The sequence below is a fragment of the Coenobita brevimanus genome, chromosome 50 (assembly GCF_032717465.1).
Source record: "Coenobita brevimanus isolate Jiangsu-jjx chromosome 50, ASM3271746v2, whole genome shotgun sequence".
Classification (NCBI taxonomy): domain Eukaryota; kingdom Metazoa; phylum Arthropoda; class Malacostraca; order Decapoda; family Coenobitidae; genus Coenobita; species Coenobita brevimanus.
Window position 1 is genome coordinate 37,949,710 of NC_137003.1, and position 19,475 is coordinate 37,969,184.

General features: G+C 41.4%; 2 protein-coding genes across 2 annotated transcripts in view; one reads left to right on the forward strand and one right to left on the reverse strand.

Annotated features, from left to right (window-relative positions):
• RabX5 (RAS oncogene family member RabX5) overlaps positions 1-12,140 on the reverse strand; it is a 55,256-nt gene extending 43,116 nt beyond the window's left edge. The window contains exons 1-2 of the mRNA XM_080272167.1: positions 12,045-12,140; positions 2,142-2,284 (exon numbers count right to left, since the gene is read on the reverse strand). Of these exons, the coding sequence (XP_080128293.1) occupies positions 2,142-2,284; positions 12,045-12,140 (239 nt within the window). The remainder of the gene's footprint in view (positions 1-2,141; positions 2,285-12,044) is intronic.
• A 6,750-nt stretch (positions 12,141-18,890) lies between these two features.
• The window catches only part of LOC145399627 (NOP protein chaperone 1-like), a 31,160-nt gene continuing 30,575 nt past the window's right edge, over positions 18,891-19,475 (forward strand). The window contains exon 1 of the mRNA XM_080272168.1: positions 18,891-19,117. Within this exon, the coding sequence (XP_080128294.1) occupies positions 19,039-19,117 (79 nt within the window). The 5' untranslated portion in view covers positions 18,891-19,038. The remainder of the gene's footprint in view (positions 19,118-19,475) is intronic.

Consider the following 19,475-nt stretch of genomic DNA (forward strand, 5'->3'; position numbering starts at 1 on the left):
GAAAAGAGCATGAAAACTACAGTATACAGTAGATCTTACCTTTACTGAAGCAAGCAACGGTTGTTTATGTGGTTCCTAGACAATTAGCCATGAAGTCGAAAATTCGTCATCATAATATGGACGTTCCCCGTCAGGATAATTCCCCGTCATTCTATAAATATACTTATTACTGATTAACTGATACTTTAATAACTAATTCTCAAGGGGATCTATCAAAGTCTATTTTCATTCAATAGCACTGGCTTTGGATATCATTTGTAAGTTGCACTTTTAGACATGTGGAGAGAATGGAGAATGAAAGACTGACTACGAGGGTGTATGTAGGTGAGGTGGAGGGAGGGAGAGGGAGGGGTAGACCGAGGATGAGGTGGAGGGATGGAGTTGAGAGGTATATGAGGGAGGGGGGGGTGAGTTGGGGGGAGGGGAGTCAAATGGTGGGTGACAGAGTGACTTGGAGGCGTTTTGTCTGCGGCCACCCTTTGCGGGATTAGGGCGTCGGGCTATAGATAGATAGATAGACTTTTAGACAATATTTAACTTGTTTCTACCTTGCTGTAGTTGACTTTGAATTATGTTCTAGCATCACCCACAGCTGTTTTCATTAATTTCCATTGGTACTACAACATCCTGGGTATATTTTAAAATGACTTTGAAGAGGTACAAGTACAGTACTAAAAAACTAGTGTACTTCCTAAATAAACTGATATGAATATAAATGACGGGGAATCATCCTGACGACGAAAAGTCCCGATGGCGAATTGTCTTGTTATTGTTGTGATGGCGAATTAACTTGATGGCCAACTGTCCCGAAACATTTATATAGACGTAATATGAAGATTATTCGTATAATTCCAAAGTATGTCGATAGTTCACTTAAGGTAATTAGGCATTTATATAAATGCCAATGTCTCGTATGTAGCCTTATGCTAAGATGAAGGATCGATCATAAATCAGCTGATTCACGTTTCAGTATATTATTATTTTTCATTTAATGCCCATGATTTGATGCCATATTTTACATTTACTATATAAACAATAAACCACCATCACTTTTATAACTTACATAATTAAAAAACTAGTGTACTTGCTAAATAAACTGATACGTAAATAAATGATGGGGAATCGTCCTGACGGCAAATTGTCCCGACTCGGCCTCACAGTCACAGGGACTCACAGCCCTCACTCATCAATGTCAGAACTGCCTGGCTGGGCAGGGCTGGCTGGCTGGGCAGGGCTGGCTGGCTGGGCAGGGCTAGCTAATGAGGCTGGACCGGTGGACAAGTGTGTGTGGTCCAATGCCGACAGTGTGAGGACGTTTTTGTTGCGTTTGCACATTCGCTGTTCACTGAGCCGCGGATGATCCATCGTTGTTGCAAATCGTTCCCATTGTATAGTGGGCATAGGATACTAAAATTTTGACATTGTATAAGCGAAATATCGTACAAAGAGGCATCGTATAATGAGGGTTTACTGTATATGTATATATCGATAGATAGATGGATAGATACAGTAGATAGATTGATAGACATTTTTTTTTTTAATGACACCTGTGATCTAACGCCATTCCACTGGCTGTTATACAAAGGTTACAGTCTTCGTCATTAGCATCTATTTACATAAATTCATTCATTAATCCTTCCAACCAAAGGACTTTCTTTTTTTTTTTCTGTTACTACTAGATGATACTGATCAGTTTAGGTGACTTTTTACATGTGGACGATTATCTGAGTAATTTCAATTAACCGCGTCACTACACATAAAAATGTCTCAAGTGTTCTAGCTATCTTTCAATCTGGTATGGCCAAGAGTGTCAGAGTCCTGAGCAAGGCTACTTATTTCAAACATTCAAGGTGGATGATGAGTCACTCTTCCTTGAGTGGTAGTACATGGACAGATACCCTCAACTACCCCTTGCATGTAAACCTTTTGTGCCACATCTAGTTGGAGTGCCTTAACCCGTTAAACGCATCTACTGTGGCTTCCCTCCACCTCAGTGCACATTCAAAGTCAGCCAAGTTCAACAATGCTCTGTCACTCCCATTTATCATACAACCATATTAATCTCCTATTCCTCTCTCATTCATGAGCATTCTTGCATTTCTATCTTTGATATTTTTCCATCAATCCCATCAGACACTCACCTGTTAACTAGGCAAGTCTTCCCTGTGGCCACATCACCAAGGATAATCATTTTGGAGATCTTGAGACCTGCTTGCAAAGTTCTATTCCCATTGGCAGCATTTTTCACCACCTCATCAAAGTCATCACTGGTGTATGGGGTTGCCTGCAACATATCAATATTCTTTAATTATACTTTATTACATCTATCTATCTATCTATTGCCAGACGCCTCAATCCCGTTTGGGGTGGCCACAAACAAATCGCATCTAAGTCGCCCTGTCCCCCGCCATTTCACTGCCCTGCTCCCAACTCACACCCCCCTCTCTCATATACCTCTCCACCCCATCCCTCCATCTCATCCTCGGCCTCCCCCTCCCTCTTCCCCCCTCCACCTCACTCACATACACTCTCTTCGTCAGTCTTTCGCCCTTCATCCTCTCCACATGGCCAAACCACCTCAGTGTGTTCCTCATAACGTTTCCTATCACATCCACATCCACACCACAACGCTCCTTTATATCCTCATTCGTCAGCCTGTCTCTCCACGTGACTCCACAGGCTCCTCTTAAATAACTCATTTCCACTGCTCTCACTCTTGACTTGTGTCCTTCCAACAATGTCCAAGCTTCACTTCCGTACGTTAGAGTTGGTATCACAATACTGTCATGTAGTAACTTTTTCACTTCCATGCTCACTTCCCTGTTTCTTATCACTGCTTTCAAGGAACCAGCAACCTTTCTTCCCTGCTGTACCCTTTCAAGCACTTCACCCTCCAAACCTCCATCCTTACTCATCACACTACCCAAATACTTAAACGTACTCACATTTTCCAATTCCTCACCATCTAACCTCGCTGTACATTCACTAACTTCACCTCTCTCAAAGACCATCACTTTACTCTTCCCTACATTCACCTTTAGGTTCCGTTTCTTACACACTCTCTCAAACTCATCCACCAAGCCTTGCAGCCTTGCAGCTTTACATCATATGAGTAAAAACTTTTGCCATATACTACTCAACTGAAGACACAATACACTTATCCCAACCCTGAGAAAATACAAATACAGTAGCTAGGTGGATTCAAACCCACATCATTTATGTAACTTTGTATTCATATCTTAAACAAACTGAGATAGATGAGAATGGCAGTGCGTTAGTGGACATTTGTGCCAGGAAGGGGTTGATGTTAGCCAATACCCTCTTCAGGCACAAAATGATCCACAGGTATAAATGGCGAGTGATGAGAAGGGTGGGTGGTGAACTGAATGAAAGGAAGGCAATGATTGATTATGTATATGTGGATGAAAGAATGGGAAGATGTGTAATGGATGCAAGAGCTTATAGAGGTTGGGGGAGTGGACTTTCTGACCACTACTTGGTGGTGACCAGAATCAAAATCCAAGTAAGATGGAGAAATAGAAGAAGGGAAGGACAGGAGGAAGGAGTAGTTGCAAGGAGAGTGGAAAGGTTACAAGAGGATGAGAAAAAGACAGATTATAAGAAAAAAGTGGAGGAACGATTGGGTAAATATGAATTGCAGCAGATGGGGGACATGGAAGGTGTGCACAAGATATTCACAGAAGAAATATGTGCAGCATATGATGTGTTGTGTGGGGTGAAGAGAAGATGGAAGGGGGTGCAAGGAACAGCGTGGTGGAATGAAGAGGTGAGACAGGCTGTGGCACAAAAGAAGAAAGCATACAATGAATGGATGAGAAATACGGGTGTGGAAGAAGTTGAGAGGCGGAAGAAAGAGTTTTATGTAGAAAGGATGAGAGAGGTGAAAAGATTAGTAAGAGAAAGTAAGAAGAAAGTGGATGAGGAATTTGGAAGGAATTTGGGTGTAAAGTGGAGGGACTGTAAGAAAATGTTCTGGAAAGAGGTGAAGAGAGTAAGACAGGGTGCCAGTGAAGTTAATAGGGGAGTGAAAGATAAAAATGGTAGATTATAAGAGGAGAAGGGAGAAAAAGTGAGCACATGGATAGAACACTTTAAGGAATTGTTGAACATAAAGAATGGAAGTAATGCGAGTATAAGTGGCTGGGAATGGCTGGGAGAAGGAAGGAGGTGAGAAGACAGGAAGAAATCAGTAGGATAGAAGTTGTGGAAGCAATGAAGAAAGTCAAATTGGGAAAAGCCCCAGGAATTGATGGAGTGTGTGGTGAAATGCTGAAGCATGGGGGAGAGATAGTAGTAGAATGGATGTGGAAGATGTGCAGATTGGCCTGGTAGGAAGGTAGAGTCCCGGAGGATTGGAAGTTAAGAATAATTATTCCCTTGTACAAAGGGAAAGGGGAAAAAGAAGTGTGTGGTAATCACAGGGGCATTTGTCTTCTTAGTGTAATCAGAAAAGTGTATGGTAGGATACTTATTGACAGAGTTAGGGAAATAACAGAGGAATTAGTTGGAGAAGAACAGGGAGGCTTTAGGAAGGGAAGAGGTTGTGTAGATCAGATATTCATTCTTAGATCTTTAGTGGGAAAGTTTCAAGAGAAGGGAAAGAAGTTGTATGCAGCCTTCATGGATTGGAATATGAATATGACTGGGTGGATAGACAAGGACTGTGGAAAGTATTAAGAATATATGGAGTAGATGGGAAGTTGTTGAATGCTGTGAAGAGTATGTATGATGGTGCTAAGGCTGCAGTGCATGTGGATGGTGAACTGAGGGAATTTTTCTCTTTGAAGGTTGGGTTGAAACAGGGATGTGTCATGTCTCCATGGTTGTTCAATCTGTACATGGATGGGGTAATAAAAGAGGTACAAGGTAGGGCACTGGATAATGGAGTGGCCCTAGTGAGAGAGGGTAGTGTTTGGAAACTCCTTGTACTGTTGTTTGCAGATGATACTGTGTTGTTGAGTGAAGACGAAGGGGAGCTGCAAGGCTTGGTGGATGAGTTTGGGAGAGTGTGTAAGAAACGGAATTTAAAGGTGAATGTAGGGAAAAGTAAAGTGATGGTCTTTGAGAGAGGTGAAGTTAGTGAATGTACAGTGAGGCTGGATGGTGAGGAAATGGAAAATGTGAGTACGTTTAAGTACTTGGGGAGTGTGAAGAGTGAGGATGAAAGTTTGGAGAGTGAAGTGCTTGAAAGGGTACAACAAGGAAGAAAGGTTGCTGGTTCCTTGAAAGCAATGATAAGAAACAGGGAAGTGAGCATGGAAGTGAAAAAGTTACTACATGACAGTATTGTGATACCAACTCTAATGTATGGAAGTGAAGCTTGGATGTTGTTGGACGGACACAAGTCAAGAGTGAGAGCAGTGGAAATAAGTTATTTAAGAGGAGCCTGTGGAGTCACATGGAGAGACAGGCTGACAAATGAGGATATAAAGGAGCCTTGTGGAATGGATGTGGATGTTATAGGAAGCGTTAGGAGGAACACACTGAGGTGGTTTGGCCATGTGGAGAGGATGGAGCGTGAGAGACTAACGAGGAGAGTGTATGTGACTGAGGTGGAGGGGGGAAGAGGGAGGGGGAGGCCGAGGATGAGATGGAGGGATGGAGTGGATTGGTAGTAAATCAGATGAAGGGGGAAAACTGGGACATCATAGGTGTGCATTATGTGAAGAATCATGAATGAAAGGTAGTGATGAACAGTGAGGATATTAAGAACACCAGGAGAGAGCATTATAACCAGTTGATGAGTGAGGAGTTTGACTGGAACAGGGAAGGTCTGAAGTCAGAAAATCCACTGCTTGGCCATTGGCCTTTGACTGATACTGCAACTGTGAACATGGTAGTAGGAAGGATGTAGATGGGGATGGTGGCAGGTGTGTCTGGGTTGACTGCTGAAATGCTCGTGGTCTCAGAAAATATAGGGGTGGATCTAGTTACTTATTTGATAAATTCATTTACTGTATACTGTACAGGAGTGTGGCATGCCAAATGACTGGTTGAACAGTGCAACTGTAAATGTGTATTAGGAGAAGGATGATGCCCTGAAATGAGGAAATTATACAGGCATAAAACTTTTGGACCACATTATGAAGGTAATGGAGGAGTCCTAGAAGGTATGATAAGGGAAAGAGTGTATGAGTACAGTATACTGAATGGATGTAGTTAGAGTTTATGCCACGCAAAGGGACCACTTATGCCATATTCATTGTCAGACAGCTTCAGGAAAAATATATAGAAATGAAAAGGAAGCCTCTGACAGATTTCTTAGGGAGGTGGTGAAGTTGACAATGATAAAGCTTGGGATCAAGGAGTCACTGGTTTGAGAGGCTATGACTATGTACATGGGTGCTCGCACCCACGTGAGAAAGTGACCAGAAATTTGAGTGAACAGTTTTCCGTGAATGTTGGCGTGCATCAGCAGTCAGTCCTGAGCCCCTTATTGCTTGTCATGGTGCTTGAAGCTCTTTCATGTGACTTCAGAAATGGACTCCCAAGGGAGATGCATGCTGATGACTTGATGCTGTTTGCAGAGAATGAAAGGGAGGTGGAGGAGAGATTTAGGAAGTGGAAAGATGGAATGGGGCACAAGGGACTGAGTGAATGTGGATAAAACAAAAAGTGAAGAAGGTTGGTGGTGGTAGTCAAAGCAGGAGTGTTGCCATGTGCAGTTTACCACATGGATGTTGGAGGTAACTATCTCGTGCAGCATTTGTGATAAGTAAGTGCATAAGATATATGGTGGTCTTAGAGGCAGACTGTGAAATAATGCTGATTTTGTGGGTGCAATGTGTCGGGGACAGTGCACAGAGATTGAGAAGCATGAAAGGACTGATCTTGCTGGAGTCTCTTGAGTGCATGGATGAGTTTTATTATATGAGGATCATGTTATATGGTGAAGGCTGGGCTAGGGAAAGGAGTGGTTGGAGGAAGTTCAGGGAGCTGTTGCCTCTCCCAACACTGAGTGGGCTCTCCCTCCGTGCTAAGGAATCCTTGTATGTGGCATATGAGTGTAATGTTTTACAGTAGTGAAACCTGGGCAGTAAAGAAACAGGATATTTGTAGACCCAAATGCACAGAAATAACAATGATCTGATGGATAGTACGTCCTTGAATGCGAGGTCTGGCAGGGCTAGGACTGTAATTGAAGAGTTGAAAAGGAGGATGGAACTTGAATGTATTGGTGTTGTGATGAGGAGAGGTAGATTGATATGGAATTGAGCATGTTGAGGATGAAAGATGACAGTACAAGGTGAAGTCAATGGCTTTTCAACTCGTTTACTCTCTTCCCTTACTGGTTCCCTTCAACCTCCATCTCTTCGCCACATTGTTGCGCTTTACCCCTTTTCTATTGCTACTTCAATGGTCGCTACTCCTCTGAACTGTACTTGCATCCCTCCATCACTATGGCAGGCAGGTAGGACCCATCTAGCAGCAAACTCTCATCCTTTTTCTGTCCAACTCTTGAATGCAATAATCAACCATTACTCCCAGTCTTTCATGTATGCAACAGGTCAAGTCTGTAGCTGTATTTCTCTATATTTCCTACTGCAGTGTGTCCAGGCATCTCAAAAGTAACAGATCTTCAATTTGGCTCTATTATTTATTTATTTATTTATTTTTCCCCTTGGTGAGAACAATTTGCAGGCTTCTTGCCTATGGCTCCTTCCATGCATTAAAAAAAAAAAAAAAAAAAAAAAAAAAAAAAAAGTTGGGTATGGAAGCTAAAATGCTTGAACATCGAGGGTAAGGTTGCAAGAGATAGACCAAAAAGACCTGGGACAAGGTCAAAGAGTGTAACTTTAATGATACAGGACTGAATGGCGAGGCTGCCAGAGATCGAGCAGAGTGGAGAGCTGCCATTAGGTTGACCTTGGCTGATGCATGCAAGCAAGTTGGAGTTTTTATGAATAAAATATACAGTTACTATTACTAAGCCATCAATAGTGGCTCAAGGTATGCGCTGTAACTCCATCACTTGTCATCCAAGTCTTCAGTATTCTAGACTTCATGCCACTAGTCTTTACCCCTAAAAAGTGCATTCATTGTCTGGAGCACTGCTAATCCACTCTGACAACAACTGTGGAGTTGTTGTTGTTAATCAATCCCAGTCTGTCTGGCTGAGCAGACCCATCAACCACAGGCAAACAACTGCCCCTGCAGATTCATACCATGCACTGAACCAATGTTTCCTTTCGGCCTGTAAGCCAGTCTGCTTCCTAAGTAGATACTGCATTTGAATAAAGCCATTACATCCACTCCCCTGTAAATAAAGAATGCAACCAGTCAAGTGCACCTCCAGTCCCCAACACTGTCCATTTGTTACTTTTTTTTTTTTTATGTGAGGAAGAAGGAACCAAAGGCCATGAGCCAGCAATAACTGTTCCCTCCAAGAGAAAAACAAAATACAAGAGAGAGCCAAATTCAAGATCCGATCATTTCGAGATGCCTGGACACACTGCGTTTGAAAGACTGGAGATTATAAGATGAAGGAAACAGACAGAGGGAGACAGTTCCAGTGTTGACCTGTTGCATAAATGAAGGACTGGGAATAACGGTTAACTCTTGCATTAGAGAGTTGGACAGAAAAGGGATGAGAGTTTGCTGCTAGACGGGTGCTACACGCCCGTTGTAGAGGTGGAGGAATGCATGCAGACAGTTCAGAGGAGCAGTGACCATTGAAGTAATGACAGAAAAGAGATAAAGATGCAACAGTGCGGTGAAGAGACAGAGGTTGAAGGGAGTCAGTAAGAGGAGGAGAGTTAATGAGACAAAAAGCCTTTGACTCCACCCTACTGAGAAGAGCTGTATGTGGGGAACCTCCTCACACATGAGAGTTGAACTCCACACAGGGGCGGATAAAACCCGTGTATAGAGTCAACAATTGTACAGGGGTAAAGAAGGAATGGAGTCAGCTTAGCACACCTAATCTCTTAGAAACAGATTTTACAAGAGATGTAATATGATCTTTCCAAGCCAAGTCCCGAGTAAATGAAACCCCAAGCATGTTCAAGGACGATGCAGGATTAAGCTGAATATTATTAAACTTTAGTGGGTACTCCTGTGGAAGATTTTGTCGGGTTGACAGGTGTAAAAACTAAGTTTTTGATGCATTAAAAACAACAAGATTATTTTTACCCCAGTCAGAGATACGAGCCAAGTCAGACATTAGGTGTGCCATAGCCTCATCCCTTGTTCGTTGAAGTAACTGCTGAGATGGACATTGTGGGAATTGAATGGAAAGGTGAAGGGTGGAGTCATCAATGTATGAGTGGATAGGGTTAGATGTACAGCTCAGAAGGTCATTGATGAATAAAAGGAAGAAAGCTGGTGATAGGACAGAGCCCTGAGGAACACCACTGTTGATAGATCTAGGAGAAGAATGATGGCCGTCTATAACAGCGGCTACAGAACGACCATAAAGGAAGCTGTAGATGAAGGCACACATGGAAGGACAGAAATCGTAAGAGGGCAGTTTGGAAATTAAAGATTTATGCCAGACTCGATCGAAAGCCTTTGAGATGTCAAGTGCAATGGCAAAGCTTTCGTCAAAGTCCCGAAAGGAGGATGACCAGGTGTGTGAAAAGTAGGTGAGAAGATCGTCAGTGGAGCGTCCCAGATGGAACCCATATTGATGATCAGAAAGAAGGTTGTGATAGGAAAGATGATTAAAAATTTTCTATTAAGAACTGACTCAAAAACTTTTGAGATACAGGATGTTAAAGCAATTGGACGATAGAGGGTTGGGAATGGTCACCCTTCTTTGGGACTGGCTGAATGTGAGCAAACTTCCAGCAACAAGGAAAGGTACAACTTGATAGACAAAGGCGAAAGAGTTTGCCTAGGCAGGGTGTAAGCACAGAAGCACAGTTCTTGAGGACAACAGGAGGGACTCCATCAGGCCCATATACCTTGTTAGTATTGAGGCCTGTGATGGCAGAAAATACTGTACATCAGCTGAAGAAATTTTAATGTCAGCCATGAGAAAGTCAGAGGGGGAGAGTGATGGAGGAACAGCACCAGAATTGTCTAAGGTGGAATTGGAAGAGAAAGTCTGTGCGAAGAGATCTGCTTTACCAGTAGAAGAAATTGCTACAGAGCCACCAGAGTAGAAAAGAGGAGGGAAGGATGATGAGGGAAAGTTGTTAGAAAGGTTTTTGGCAAGGTGCCAGAAGGAGCAGGAAGAATTCGAGTTGGAGAGCTGACAGCATTTAGTACGAATGAAATTATTTTTAGCAGAGCGAAGAACAGACTTAGCACAATTCCAGACAGAAACGTATAAAAGATGTGATTCAGGGGTGGGTTTGCTCCGGTACCTTTTATAGGCCCTCTCCTTGTTGCAGACAGCATTAGGGAAAGCATGATTAAACCAAGGCTTTCTTGCATTAGTCAAAGGACATGAGAAAGGAATGTATGCTTCCATGCCCGAGAGAATAACCTTCGTAATGCACAAGGCACACCCAGATGGCTCCCGGCCATGGAAGCAATAATCATTCCAGGGAAAATCAAATAAGTACTGCCTGAGGGCCTCCCAGACCGCAGCTTCAAAGTGCCACAGACGACGTTTCTTTGAAGGGTCCACAGGCCGCACCGGAGCGATAAGACAGGTTAAGGTGATAAGGTTGTGATCGGAGGAGCCCAACAAAGAGAAAAGATTAACAGTGTTTTGCTTCCTCAAGTCCATTAACTTTCTTTCTCACTTACTGGCATTGGACTTGCCATACCACCTCCTACCCTCTTTCTTACCTAAAATATGTATTGTTATATCAACGTCCCACATGGCCAAAGGCTCCAACAGCAGTACAGTAGTTCTGTATAGGAAGGATGTCACTCAGTGAATTGTTCTTCCTAGGATCAGCCTTCCAGTGTAAAACAGCAGATCAACTCAGGCATTGCAATGACACAAGCTTCTCGCATTTGTTGTCTTTATTTACCAAGTAATTACACTGTATGCTGGCCAACTACACTTCAGTGAGTTTCACAAGTACCAGAGCTACACTAACTTCGCAAGACCACAGGTCTATTCTCTTCCCATCATTTTATAACCTTGCTTGACACTCAAATGTTCTAGTATACTCTAGCAACAATGGTTCTCTATTCCAGAGCTTTCTTACATTATGTAGAATTCTAAATGCTTTATCATAGAAGGTGAAATCATTATACTAATTTAGCAAACACCTAAATAAAACATAATAGGGAAAAGGAGAATAAAAATTAATGCATAGCTTTACAAAGTACCTCCACTCACAACAGCAGGCTATCTGGCAACTCTGACTCGCAACTGAAAATGCAAGAAATACAGTACTGGGAACATTCCAGTACCATCCAGCTAACACTCCTGCTTCTTAACAGTACTGTATAATGATCTTTTCATCACTCCTGTCATATTCACTCTTTCCACATGATCATGACATCTGAGCACATAGTCTTCTTCCCTTTCATCGAGAGAATTTGTCATTCCATATCTTTCATGAATTTCCTTACTTTTTCTCCTATTTGATCCATACAACAACAATTACCAAACAGAAAAACAAGTGTCTGGAAACATGACTCAAGTAACAGATTACAAATACTGGAGTACTTTTGTCAACAGACTCACTCATCTGCTACCACAGAAGGAGAAATTGGGAAAGACTAGGACCTGCTGGGGAAAAAAAAAAAAAAATCAAAATACACAGCAAATGACAATGATGACAGTGGAGCTGTAACAAAAAATGTTTTGTACAGTCTGAAGTTTGTGCATAATTCCCTGTTTTTCTTCCCTTTGTGCTTTTAAATTTTTGTTCACTGCTTTAGGTTGCGTACTACAGTATGTGTGGTATGTATGTGCTCTGCTTCTGGTTGCCTACTGATACAGGCAATTTGTTTAATTAACTGTCCTATTTATACAGTAAACTGCATTGTTTTACCTATAATCTCTCCCAAAGCTTTCTGATTCCTACTCACATCTAAACTAGTTTTTGGAAACATACCCTTTAACAGTGGATTTAATTTACCATTAGTCAAATAGGCACAGCACTGTACAGTACCTGTCTGATGAACGGTGGGGGGAGGGAGGTGATTACACGGTCCTTATCTGCACGTGTTTTCAGCATTGTGTAAACAGCAGACCGACTCAGCTTCATCAGTCCTGCATGTATACCAAGCACATGATTACACAGCTGCAGTTTCATCTTAGCTTACTGAATTTGTCATTATGCACAATCCAACCAGGACACCTTGGGACACAAATCAAATTTCTTTCTTGAGACCTGCACATACCACAGCCTTATTAACTACTTGTTACTATTACTAACGAACCATATTAATCTAAAGAAATTACTCCTTGCAAATGACAGATAATAACATATACAATACAATTAGTCTAATGCATGTTACCATAAACTGTTCCTGCTTTAAAAAAGGAAATATTGCAAGTCAAAGATGCTTTTACAAAACTGTACATACTAAATGGTACAGTATTCCAACTCCCTGTTGACAATCTGTATTAATGTACAATACAATACTCTATATAGTAAACATCTTAACAAATGGGACAAACTGTTGAAACATCTAGCTTGAGAAGAACAATCCCTAAGTGAACACCTATAATGGAATCAAAAGAACTAGCTACATGCTTAGTACAGCAAGACCTCACTATAACAGACTAATTGGGGCCCAAGCCACTCCGAAAAAGCGAAATTCCAATAAAAGCAACATCCAGACTTCCCTCTACTAACCCGGACTTTTTCCAATATATCAGACATTAGTCCGGATTGCACCAATGGTTTTAAACTGTTGTCACTACCACTGCAGTACTGTACTGTATTACACCTTCACTACAATAACAAAATAGTATAATATATGTAATAAAACTGTACTGTACACTGATAAACTTGTTTTTTATGTACTTAATTGTGGTGAAGAAAGTTAAATTGAGGAAAGCCCCAGGAATTGATGGAGTGTGTGGTGAAATGATGAAGCATGGGGGAGAGATAGTAGTAGAATGGATGTGGAAGATGTGCAAATTGGCCTGGGAGGAAGGTAGAGTCCCGGAGGATTGGAAGTCAGGTATAATTATTCCCTTGTGGAGGGTGGAAGAGGGAGGGGGAGACCGAGGATGAGATGGAGGGATGGGGTGGAGAGGTATATGAGAGAGGGGGGTGTGAGTTGGGAGCAGGGCAGTGAAATGGCGGGGGACAGGGCGACTTGGAGGCGATTTGTTTGTGGCCACCCCAAACGGGAATGAGGCGTCTGGCAATAGATAGATAGATAGATAGACAAAGGAAAAGGGGAAAAAGAAGTGTGTGGTAATCATAGGGGCATTTGTCTTCTTAGTATAATAGGAAAAGTGTATGGTAGGATACTTATTGACAGAGTTAGAGAAAGAACAGAGGAATTAGTTGGAGAAGAACAGGGAGGCTTTAGGAAGGGAAGAGGTTATGTAGATCAGATATTCATTCTTAGATCTTTAATGGAAAAGTTTCTAGAGAAGGGAAAGAAGTTGTATGTGGCTTTCATGGATTTGGAGAAAGCATATGACAGGGTGGATAGACAAGGATTGTGGAAAGTATTAAAAATATATGGAGTAGACGGGAAGCTGTTGAATGCTGTGAAGAGTATGTATGATGGTGCTAAGGCTGCAGTGCGTGTGGATGGTGAACTAAGAGAATTTTTCTCTTTGAAGGTTGGGTTGAAACAGGGATGTGTCATGTCTCCATGGTTGTTCAATCTATAAATGGATGAGGTAATAAAAGAGGTACAAGGTAGGGTAGTGGATGCTGGAGTGGCCCTGGTGAGAGAGGATAGTGTTTGGAAACTCCATGTACTGTTGTTTGCAGATGATACTGTGTTGTTGAGTGAAGACGAAGGGGAGCTGCAAGGCTTGGTGGATGAGTTTGGGAGAGTGTGTAAGAAACGGAATCTAAAGGTGAATGTAGGGAAGAGTAAAGTGATGGTCTTTGAGAGAGGTGAAGTCAGTGAACGTACAGCGAGGTTGGATGGTGAGGAAATGGAAAATATGAGTACGTTTAAGTACAGTATAAGGATGTGCTTTTGTGTCCTGGGTTCCCCCCCCAACCAAGTCTTATACCCACCCAAATGAGTCCAAAATAAAGTTTAAAGCTAATCTAAATGGCCTAACAGCTGTAAAAGAAGCTAACCTAAGCCTAAAACTAGTGCCCGTCTTGCTTGTACCCCGTCAAGGTCACTGAAGAATGCGATCTCCGACTCGTATTCAAACTCGGTAAAGAAAAAGAGGCAGCACTGTATACAATCCCACCATCAGATGGTCCTGCAACACTTAAACATCTGTTATGCATACCGGTAATAATAATGTATAAATGACGCAGAATCGTATATGATGTGAAATGTTGTGATGGAAAATTGCCGATGATTTGACGGGGAACGCGATCAATGATGAGGTTGAGATAGCCTTTTCAATGGCCCCTTTTTATGTCGTTTTAGCTACTGTTCTGGTTGCTGAGCTCTTTTATTTTCTTCTCTCTTATTTCCAACATTTATTTAGAAATTCCTTTGTATTTTCAAAGAGTTTTCCCTTAAACTGCCCGAATGTAAACACATGATTTATCAATCGAGGATGTGATCAGGATAGCCTTTTCAACGGCCCCTCTTTATGTTGGTTTAGTTACTGTTCTGGTTGCTGAGCTCCTTTATTTTCTTCTCTCTTATATTTCAACATTTATTTAGAAATTCCTTTGTATTTTCAAAGAGTTTTTCCTTGAACACCCCGAATGTAAATGCATGATTTATTGATGTTACAGTTTTCATCAATGCATGAAATATGTACTCTTTAAGGCTTTCATAATTATTTAAAATTATTATTATGTATTCTATGACAGGTTTGATGTTCAATGCTCAGACACGAAATACTCTTTGTTGAGTTGCCTAGTTGTCCACACTGTTTTGTACCTCATCTGATGGGCGAGAATCCGTACCCCACAAGATTGTTCACTCCACCTATGACTAAAACACATTAGTCTAAATCTAGAAACAGTTTATAAATCAACCTAAATCCAGAATTTAAGTCTAAAATATCATTGAAATGGTAACAAAAAAAAATCAAAACCCACCACAAAACCGGGGGTAGGCCTATGACAGGTAGGGTAGTGTGGTACCGGGTATTTCTACCCCATTACTATTCCCGGGTATCGCATCTAGGGGTATCATAAAACGGGTTTTGCCTGTATGTGTATCTAATATCAAACTGACTATTGTTTGGAATTTATCTATCTATCTATCTATCTATAGCCTGACGCCCTAATCCCGCGAGGGGTGGCCGCAGACAAAACGCCTCCAAGTTGCTCTGTCACCCACCATTTGACTACCCTCTCCCCAACTCACCCCCCTCTCCCTCATATACCTCTCAACTCCATCCCTCCACCTCATCCTCGGTCTACCTCTCCCTCTCCCTCACCTACATACACCCTCTTAGTCAGTCATTCATTCTCCATTCTCTTCACATGTCCAAACCACCTCAGTGTATTTCTCCTAATCTTCTCAACCACATCCACATCCACCCCACAGCGTTCCTTCACTTCTTCATTCGTCAACCTGTCCCTCCACGTCACTCCCCATGCTCCTCTCAAGTAACTCATTTCCACTGCTCTCACTCTTGACTTGTTCCCCTCTTGCAAGGTCCATGCCTCGCTTCCATACGTCAGGGTAGGGATCACAATACTATCATGCAGTGACTTCTTAACTTCCATACTCACCTCCCTATTTCTCATCACTGCTTTCAGTGTACTAACGACCTTCCTTCCCTGCTGTACCCTTTCACGCACTTCATCCCCCAAAGTTCCATCCTTACTCATCACACTACCCAAGTACTTGAATGCACTCACATTCTCCATATCCTCACCATCCAGCCTCACTGCACACTCTGTGAATACACAAAAAAATTGGATGTCCTGTTTCCTGGTTCAAACAAAACACCCAAGTTCAATTTTAAAAATTAATTTAAGTAGAACTGCTTAAATGGGTACAGTACAGTAATTATCAATGAATTATAAACTCTACTAGATAGCTACCGTATTACTTCAGAATCTATCCTATTACTACACTAAAGTACATTTTAGATTATCAGAAGTTATATTTCAGTAACTGCAATGGATTTCCTTAACACCAATTGTCAAAATCAACTTTCATTCCCTTACCAAAATCACGTTTGCTTACACAGGAAAATATGTCATTGAAATTGCAGGACTCCTATGCATATACTATAATTTACATAAGGGAGAGGGAGGGGTAGACCAAGGATGAGGTGGAGGGATGGAGTTGAGAGGTATATGAGGGAGGGGGGGGTGAGTTGGGGGGAGGGTAGTCAAATGGTGGGTGACAGAGTGACTTGGAGGCGTTTTGTCTGCGGCCACCCTTTGCGGGATTAGGGCGTCGGGCTATAGATAGATAGATAGATAGATTTTTTTCCTCATTAAACTATACCTAATTACCATAGCAACTGATTTCAAAAGTTAAGAAAATAATTTCCAAGATATCAAATACAGTATAACCCATCAGTTTTACGAGAAAACCATGGCAAATAGTTGATGGCCACTCTGAGATTTCAGGATGATTTGGCTCCATGATTAATCCATCACTAATTACTTTGTTCCTACTAACCTAATGACTGATTTAACTAAGCCTAACTTCAGTTTAATCTAACTAACCAGTAAGATATGGTGACAAATGGGTTTCAAGTCCAAATCAACTTATTGCCCCCTGTGTCAACAAACCTAACTCAGTGTTTTAAGTATAAAAAATGTCAATTCTGCAGAAGTTTAGTATTATAAACGAAATATAAAATTAGGAAACTTTCACCTTTGCTAATGAAATCTCTCCTGCAATTGTCCAGGATGTCCTACAAAGAGGCTGCTACTGTCCCACATCCCTCCTAAACCCAAAATAAGGTGTCAAAGTTAGGTTCAGTGTGGATAACCTTCATACCAAGTACGCTGGCTGAAAGGCTTGTGCCTGTATGCCAGACTCCTTTACATTAATACTACACTAAGTGGCGGCGCGTCAGGACTGCGGTATATATCTTTGTCAATGTGATAATTAAAAAATGCTCTTTCCAAAAACAGTCCAGTTTCTTTTTAAAACTCTCAATACTTGGGGCTGACACAATATCCGGCAAAGAGTTCCAGTATCACCTATCCTTCTTGAGAATGAATGTTTTCTAATTACATCAAGCCTTGAGAACTGTTTCAGCTTAAGATGATGTCCTTTTGTGCTGGAGATGTGGAGCTTGAAAAATGTTTTTTTCAGTTCTTACGTGATTGTTCATTATCTGATACACCTCCATCATGTCATTCCTTTTCTTCCTGTAGTACAGTTAGAACAACCCCAATGCTCTAAGTCTTCCTTGATAATCCAGTCCACTTATTTCAGGAATCAATCGAGTTGCTCTCCTCTGTATAGCCTCCAAACTGCCCACATACATCTTAAACCTCGCTGACCACAATGAAGTGCCATACTGGTCTAACCAGTGAGCAATAGAGTGTCCAGAATTTGACCAATGAAACCTACCAGTAGATTTTTCTGATGGTTTTTGTTGAGTTTGGATGGACTTTGTCACTCATATTCAGTTTAGAATAACTTGCAGTTTATGGTGATTGGGTGAATTTTATCTAAAAAAAAAAAAAAAAAAAGGCATGATTTGTGATGGAAACGTTTTTCAAACTTACACGAATCACACCAAAAACACAGGTACGTCGACATTAGTGTATATTTATATGAATACTGAGATCGAAACTGCAAATCTACCCTTCACTGAAAAAGCGCAGAACTAGCAGTCTCCACCTGAAGCTCCACAAACTGCTAACCATCCGTACGTGAAAACCTCTTGCCTCTTATTTTGTACTGACGGATGTCAGTCACCCGGGATCGGGGATGCGCCGGTCAATATGGCATGTAAATCAGAAACTACTGGAATAAACATTTAACTAGGCAGCACTCATACAGCTGTTTGAGTGGGTGAAACCTAATACTGAACATAAAAGCTTTAACTAACTTACCTAGCAGAGCATTTTGGAAGAAAATATTTTTTTATCGTACAGTCAGTAAACTTGATTGTTTACCCTATCCTCTCTCTGACCCAGCTCAGCCATAGAACCAGTATTGAATAGAGTTCTTCATATTCAAAGTTCGTTTATCATAGCAAATGGAAAAGCTGAAGTTGAACTGAATTGAACTAAAGTTGTTAATGCATGGTTAATTAACCAATTTTACTGTACAATGCAACCGCAATCACTGCGTGAAAAGCATCTTGAAATAAACCTTTAGTTTGGATTGGAGCTGTACTCCAAGAAATTTCTTTACCAAACCGGCGCTGGGTTTCCATAATTCTTTTGAAATGTGTCTTTCTCAGGTTACTTTTTTTCCCTGGATTATCATAACTACCGGGCTATTTTTACAAACGTACTTCTGAGAACCGTGACGACAGATTTAAAATGGAGTAAATATTCCTCCAACGTCTATCAGTAGCTGGCCACATCTAGAGTTGCTAAAGCACTTCTCAAAATTTGATAGTTGGCTGTCAAAGGTTGGAATAGGTTAGGTTAGGTTTGGTTAAATCATTGTTTCCCACAGAGGTTATTAATGTTTTTATTTCTTGCGTACATTTGAGTATGTTTGATACACTGACGCGTTCAGTCGGACCGATGGTTGAAAACGCCATGGTTTGAAAGGCCGCGCCCGTTTGGAAATGTTTTCATTCATGATCAATACAAAACTTTAATGTCAGAATTATCATAATCGATTCATATAGCTCATTTTGTTGTGCATGTACTCTGTATATCTTTACAATACACCTATCACTCAATCGTGTGAATCAGAAATCCGCTGGAGCTGTCCAAACTCGCACTGCCGGTTCCAAATTCCAATCCGTCTGCAATCAAGACCTCCTTGAACGTAAACAAATCCGCATGGCCACGAGAATGGGAATGGAGAATAGCAACGACTATATATAATTTACTCATTTGGAAGTCGTCAGCTGAAAAAATAGTGGCTGCAGCTAATATTACAAGCATGGAAAAAACTAGAGATGAGGCGTCAGGGAACAGAAAGAAAATCTCGATTGAGCTCATGGCTGTCACTGGAGATGGAAGTAAGCAGGTTGTGGTTTGCAGCTGTATAGAATGTTTATACTCGCAGAAACTCGTAGAAGATTCCCAGAAGAGGCAAAGCCTGTAACCGGCTCCGCACGTTGTAACTCAACTTTTCATGTGATCATTATGTCCGAAACAGTGTTATTAAACCTTTATTGTCAAACTGTTGTACAGTACTTGGTTATTCCATATCATGGCCATTTTTTTTTTTTAATTCCTAAAATGGCATACTTTAGGAAGACCACATCTTTAATATTAAAAAACAAATATCTGTCTATTGCCGGATGCCTTAATTCTGTAAGGGGTGGCCACAAACAAATCGGCTCCATACCACCATTTCACTGCCCTCAGTGCCCT